At 54.6% G+C, this 6,257-nt stretch overlaps 1 protein-coding gene and 4 non-coding genes across 5 annotated transcripts; 2 read left to right on the top strand and 3 right to left on the bottom strand.

Annotated features, from left to right (window-relative positions):
- Positions 1-594: 594 nt before the first annotated feature.
- On the top strand, positions 595-1,631 carry LOC115307301 (L-amino acid oxidase Lm29-like; the record flags this gene model as incomplete). Its single annotated transcript, XM_029958746.1, is given in 7 exon segments — positions 595-663; positions 943-1,076; positions 1,229-1,295; positions 1,297-1,395; positions 1,398-1,442; positions 1,444-1,506; positions 1,509-1,631. Coding segments are annotated over 7 exon segments (600 nt in total), but the record flags the coding sequence as incomplete, so codon positions are not given.
- A 1,341-nt stretch (positions 1,632-2,972) lies between these two features.
- On the bottom strand, positions 2,973-3,046 carry TRNAN-GUU. The gene has a single exon. It is a non-coding gene; the product is annotated as a tRNA-Asn (tRNA).
- A 1,215-nt stretch (positions 3,047-4,261) lies between these two features.
- Positions 4,262-4,343, top strand: TRNAL-AAG. The gene has a single exon. It is a non-coding gene; the product is annotated as a tRNA-Leu (tRNA).
- Positions 4,344-5,275: 932 nt separating this feature from the next.
- On the bottom strand, positions 5,276-5,347 carry TRNAP-UGG. The gene has a single exon. It is a non-coding gene; the product is annotated as a tRNA-Pro (tRNA).
- Positions 5,348-5,500: 153 nt separating this feature from the next.
- TRNAT-UGU lies at positions 5,501-5,573 on the bottom strand. Its single transcript has one exon. It is a non-coding gene; the product is annotated as a tRNA-Thr (tRNA).
- Positions 5,574-6,257: the final 684 nt, after the last annotated feature.

The raw sequence follows: 6,257 nt of genomic DNA, 5'->3' as shown, positions 1-6,257 counted from the left end.
GAAACCCAAAATCAGGGGCAACCCAAAAACGGGCACCTCAAAAACAGGGGAAACCCAAAATCAGGGGGAAAATCAAAATCGGGGGCAACCCAAAAACGGGGGCAGCCCAAAAGTAGGGGCACCCCAAAAACAGGGTCACCCTGGGCTGGGGGGGACCTGCTCGGCCAGGGCACCCCAAAAACTGGGACACCCCAAAAATAGGATCAGTCCAAAAACAGGGGCACCCCAAAAACAGGGGCACCCCAAAATCAGGGGCAACCCAAAAACAGGGGCACCCCAAAATCAGGGGCAACCCAAAAACAGGGGCATCACAAAAACAGGAGCAACCCAAAAATGGGGGCAACCCAAAATCAGGGGCACCCCAAAAACAGGGGCACCCCAAAATCAGGGGACACCACAAAATCAGGAGCACCCCGGGCTGGGAGGGACCTACTCGGCCAGAGCACCCCAAAAACAGGGACCCCCCCAAAAAAAGAGGCAACCCGGGCTAGGGGGGACCCTCAGCTGGGCAGGGGCTGAGGGAGGCTCAGGGGTGGGGTGGGGAACACTTTGAAAAATGGGCTTTTTGCCACGAAAATATCCCCGTTTTTCCAGGCTTTCAAGAATTTCCAGGACACGGACTGTGAGGAATACCTGGCTAAATATGACTCCTTCTCCACCAAGGTAAAGGGGCTGGGGTTCCTGAACGAATTTAATGCCCACCATCGATAATTAGCCTTTGACTAATTAATTAATGGAGCCCTCCCTCCTTTGGGGAAGGGTCTGTGCCACTCTGGTCCCACCCCCTCTGTCCCTTTTGGACCCCTTTTCCCCTAATAAATGATTCCTTCTGCTTAAAAATGCTGAGAGGAGGCATCAAACTCCTGCATGGAGGAGTCTTTGGGCAGCTTGGGTGGGAATTCCAGGGGGAACAACCTTGCAATGTTGTTGTGTCTCCCCCAGGAGTACCTGATCAAGGTGGGGGGGCTGAGCCGGGGGGCCGTGGACATGATCGGGGACCTGCTGAACGAGGACTCCGGGTTCTACCTGTCCTTCCTCGCCTCGCTCTGGGACTTCGACGTCTTCTCCAACGAAACGTGAGCGGTCGGGCGGGATTCCGGGGGGGGATTCCGGACGCGGGGGAATCCGTAGCTCCGAGGGGCCCGTGGGCCCCGTCGGCGTCCGCAGAGACTCCCCAAAGCCCTGCCTCAACCCTCTCCTTCCTCCCCCCACCCCCCACAGCTATGAGACAGATCACGGGCGGGTTCGACCCACTGCCCGAAAGGCCCTGTCCCCAGAAAGGCCTGCCCCGGCGCGGTCATCCGCTTCAACTGCACCCGTGGAGACCAATCGATGGAGCAAAGGGGAACAGAGGTCCGGGTGTTCACCCGGCGCACCGCGGACACTCTGGCCCCGGACGGCCGGTGAGGGCCGACTACGTGCTGTCAACCTCCACGGCAATGCCCAACGCGGGCACATCAGTTCCTGCCCGCCCCTGTCCGCGCCAAAAGCCACGCCCTGCGCTCCCGTCCCACTACCCCGCCGGCGGCTCCAAGATCGTCCTGGCCTGCTCCGAGAGGTTCTGGGAGAAGGACGGGATCCGTGGCGGGCCACTCCGTCACCTGGACCGGCCCCTCGCAGCTTCAATCTAACTAACCCCAAGCCACAACTTTCTCCAGCCGCGGTGGGCGTCCTGCCTGGCCTCCTACACCCTGAACCGGAGGCGACTTCGGAGTTTCTTCCCTGCCAGCTGAACAGGGAACCCCCCCGAGGGGGGCGGGCGGGTGGAGGTGTGCTTGCGCGACCCTGGCGAGGTGCAAGGGTGAGCCGGGAACTTCCTAGCGCCTGGCCTGCCGACCGCCACGTCGTGCCAGAGGTGGCAGCTGGACCGGCCACTCCATGGGGGCCTTCGGCCGCCTCAACCCCCTACCCAGTTCGCGCGACTAAATCGGCAGGCGCTTTGCGCCCCGAGGGGCAAGGGTGCACGTCGCCGGGGAATCACGCGGCGCAGCCCCTCACGCCTGGATCGACCAACCCAGGCCATGAAGTCGGCCGTCAAGGGCCGCCGCCAACATCACCAGAGCGCGGTGCCGGCTGGCGCGGGAGCTCCTCCGCGGGGAGGGAAGAGCTGTGAGGGAGGGAAGGGAAGAACTCTGAGGGGAGGGAAGAGCCCTGAGGGGAGGGAAGAGCTGTGAGAGGAGGAAAGAGCCCTGAGGGACCTTCCCGGGAGCTCTGAGGGGAGGGAAATGCTCTGAGGGGAGGAAAGAGCCCTGAGGGAGCCCTGAGGGGAGGGAAGAGCTCTGGGGGATCTTCCCAGGAGCTCTGAGGGGAGGGAAGAGCCCTGAGGGGAGGGAAGAGCCCTGAGGGAGGGAAGAGCTGTGAGGGGAGGGAAGAGCCCTGAGGGAGGGAAGAGCTGTGAGGGGAGGGAAGAGACCTGAGGGAGGGAAGGGAAGAACTCTGAGGGGAGGGAAGAGGCCTGAGGGAGCCCTGAGGGGAGGGAAGGGCCCTGAGGGGAAGGAATCGTTCTGAGGGATCTTCCCGGGAGCTCTGAGGGAAGGGAAGAACTCTGAGGGGAGGGAAGAGCTCTGAGGGAGGGAAGGGGAGAACTCTGAGGGGAGGGAAGAGCTTTGAGGGGAGGGAAGAGCCCTGAGGGGAAAGAAGAGCCCTGAGGGACCTTTCCGGGAGCTCTGAGGGGAGGAAAGAGCCCTGAGGGGAGAGAAGAACCCTGAGGGAGCTCCGAGGGGAGGGAAGAGCTCTGAGGGACCTTCCCGGGAGCTCCGAGGGGTGGGAAGAGCCCTGAGGGGCCCTCCCGGTGCGCGGGGGCGAAAATAAAAAATCCCTCATTTAAATTTAGAAAGACGGCATAAACTTCAGGGGAATAAAGAAACGAGGAAGGATTTTTATTCGGCGCGCCGGGGGGTTCCTTTCCTCACGGAATTTAATTGACGTACAAACATTCGGTAATGACTGCGGGGAAGGAAAAGGAGCCGCCCCGTCCCTGGGTGGGCTCGAACCACCAACCTTTCGGTTAACAGCCGAACGCGCTGGCCGATTGCGCCACAGAGACCCGCCTTTGGGCCGAAAAACCGGGAAAACGGCACAAAACCCGCCCGAATTCCGCCGGGTGGGAGCGAGGAAGGAGCGGGGGGAGAGGAGGAGGAGGAGGAGGATGGGGATGGGATGAAGGTGAGGGTGGAGATGAAGATGATGGCAGGGATGGGATGAAGGTGGAGATGAGGAGGAGGATGAGGATGATGATGGGGATGGGAGGAAGGTGAGGGTGGAGATGAGGATGATGACGGGGATGGGATGAAGGTGAGGGTGGAGATGAGGATGAGGATGATGATGGGGATGGGAGGAAGGTGAGGGTGGAGATGAGGATGAGGATGATGATGGGGATGGGAGGAAGGTGAGGGTGGAGATGAGGATGAGGATGATGGCAGGGATGGGATGAAGGTGGAGATGAGGATGAGGATGGAGATCAGGGAGGGTGAGGAGGATGGGATGGGGGTGAGGATGATGACGGGGATGGGATGAAGGTGAGGGTGGAGATGAGGATGAGGATGATGGCGGGGATGGGATGAAGGTGAGGGTGGAGATGAGGATGAGGATGATGATGGGGATGGGAGGAAGGTGAGGGTGGAGATGAGGATGAGGATGATGACGGGGATGGGAGGAAGGTGAGGGTGGAGATGAGGATGATGACGGGGATGGGATGATGAAGGAGATGAGGATGAGGATGATGACGGGGATGGGATGAAGGTGGAGATGAGGATGAGGATGATGACGGGGATGGGAGGAAGGTGAGGGTGGAGATGAGGAGGAGGATGATGGCAGGGGTGGGAGGAAGATGAAGAGGATGAGGATGAAGACGAAGATGAAGATGAAGATGAAGATGAAGATGAAGATGAGGATGAGGAATGGGATGAAGATGAGGATGAGGATGAGGATGAGGAGGGGGATGAAGATAAGGATGAGGATGAGGATGAAGATGAGGATGAGGATGAGGAGGGGGATGAAGATGAGGATGAAGATGAAGATGAGGATGAGGATGAGGAAGGGGATGAAGACGGGGCTGAGGATGAGGAAGGGGCTGATGATGAGGAGGGAGATGAGGATGAGGATGAGGAGGGGGATGAAGATGAGGATGAGGAGGGGGATGAAGATGAAGATGAAGATGAGGATGAGGATGAGGATGAGGATGAGGATGAGGATGAAGATGAGGATGAGGATGAGGAGGCAGCCGCCCAGCAGAGGAAGGCTGGGGCAGCCCCGCCGCCAGGGTAGCGTGGCCGAGCGGTCTAAGGCGCTGGATTAAGGCTCCAGTCTCTTCGGGGGCGTGGGTTCGAATCCCACCGCTGCCAGCGGCGCTTTTTCCTGCTTTTTTCCTCTTTAAAAACAACCAAAAAAACCCTCAAAACCCCATAAATTAACTCGCAAAACCGAAATAAAACAACCCCCAAAAATACAAAGAAAAAACAATAAAAACCGATAAAAACAAAGCACGGAAAAAACCCCGAACCTTTAAAAACAGAAAAAAAAAAGGGGCAAAAATAAAGAAAACACAACAAAACAGACGTAGAAAAATCACCCCAAAAAAACACTTTTAGGAAAACAAAAAAAAAAGCACAAATGTAAAAACCACACGCACGAGAACAAACAAAGAAGAAAAAAAGAATGAAAGAAACCAAAATAAAACAGTGCAAAAAAAAAATAAAACAGTGCAAAAAAAAAAAATAAAACTGAAGGAGAAAATAGAAACAGCATAAAATAATAAAAGTAAAGGGGAGAACTAAGTTAAAAAATAATGCAAAAAAAATCACAAAAAAAATCACAAAATTAAAGAAGAAAAACAACAGTAATAAAAAACCCACAGAAAAATAAAATTAAAAAAATAAAAGTAAAGGAGGAAACAGCAAAAAAAAAAAAAAGGAAAATAAAAGGAAACTAAAGGAGAAACGGCACAAAAAGTAAAAGTAAAGGGGGAAAGCAAGTTAAAAAAAAATCATAAAAAAATCCCCAAACTAGAGAAGAAAAACGACAATCAAAACAAAAAAATAAAACCACAGAAAAATAAAATTAAAAAAAATAAAAGTAAAGGAGAAAACGGCAAAAAAAAAAAAGGAAAATAAAAGGAAACTAAAGGAGAAAAGCAACAAAAAAAAAAGAAAAAAAATTACAAAAAAATAAAACTGAAGGAGAAAACAGTAAAAAAAAAGGCGAATAGAAGGAAAGTAAAGGAGAAAAGCAACGAAATAAAAAGAAAACGGAAAGATAAAGTTGGGAATTAAAGAAAGGGCTCGTCCGGGATTTGAACCCGGGACCTCTCGCACCCAAAGCGAGAATCATACCCCTAGACCAACGAGCCGCTGGAATATCGGCATTCCAGGGCTTCCCTCAGTCCTTCCCCGGGTCCGCCCCGCTCCCTCGGGAATTCCTCCCCGTCCCCTCCCGATCCCGGAGCCGCTGGAGGGTTTTTTTGGGGATAAAAAAGGCAAAATAAATGAAAGTTGTCGGGCGGAGGCCCCAGCGAGATTCGAACTCGCGACCCCTGGTTTACAAGACCAGTGCTCTACCCCCTGAGCTATGGGGCCGGCGCGGGACGGGCGCTGCGCCGGGGACCCCACGGGGGAAGCCCCGGAACGGCGGGAATTCGCCTCAGGAAAACGGCGGGAATTCGCCTCAGGGAACGGAGGGAATTCGCCTCAGGAAAAGGTGGGAATTCGCCTCAGAAAAAGGTGGGAATTCGCCTCAGAAAAAGGTGGGAATTCGCCTCAGGGAACGGAGGGAATTCGCCTCAGGGAACGGAGGGAATTCGCCTCAGGAAACGGCGGGAATTCGCCTCAGGGAACGGCGGGAATTCGCCTCAAAAAACCGCGGGAATTCGCCTCAAAACTGGTGGGATTCGCCCCCAAAAACGGTGGGAATTCACCTCAGAAAACGGCGGGAATTCGCCTCAGGGAACGGCGGGAATTCGCCTCAGAAAATGGTGGGAATTTGCCTCAGAAAACCGGTGGGAATTCGCCTCAAAACTGGTGGGAATTTGCCCCAAAAAACAGCGGGAATTCGCCTCAGGGAATGGCGGGAATTCGCCTCAAAACTGGTGGGATTCGCCCCCAAAAAACGGCGAGAATTCGCCTCAAAAAAAAGGCGGGAATTCACCTCAGAAAACGGCGGGAATTCGCCTCAGAAAATGGCGGGAATTCGCCTCAGAAAATGGCGGGAATTCGCCCCCAAAAAACATCAGGAATCCGCCTCAAAACTGGTGGAATTTGCCC

The sequence above is a fragment of the Manacus vitellinus genome, unplaced genomic scaffold, assembly GCF_001715985.3.
Source record: "Manacus vitellinus isolate BGI_N305 unplaced genomic scaffold, ASM171598v3 ctg7180002434315_pilon, whole genome shotgun sequence".
NCBI lineage: Eukaryota > Metazoa > Chordata > Aves > Passeriformes > Pipridae > Manacus > Manacus vitellinus.
This window is presented reverse-complemented; position numbering and strand designations above follow the sequence as displayed.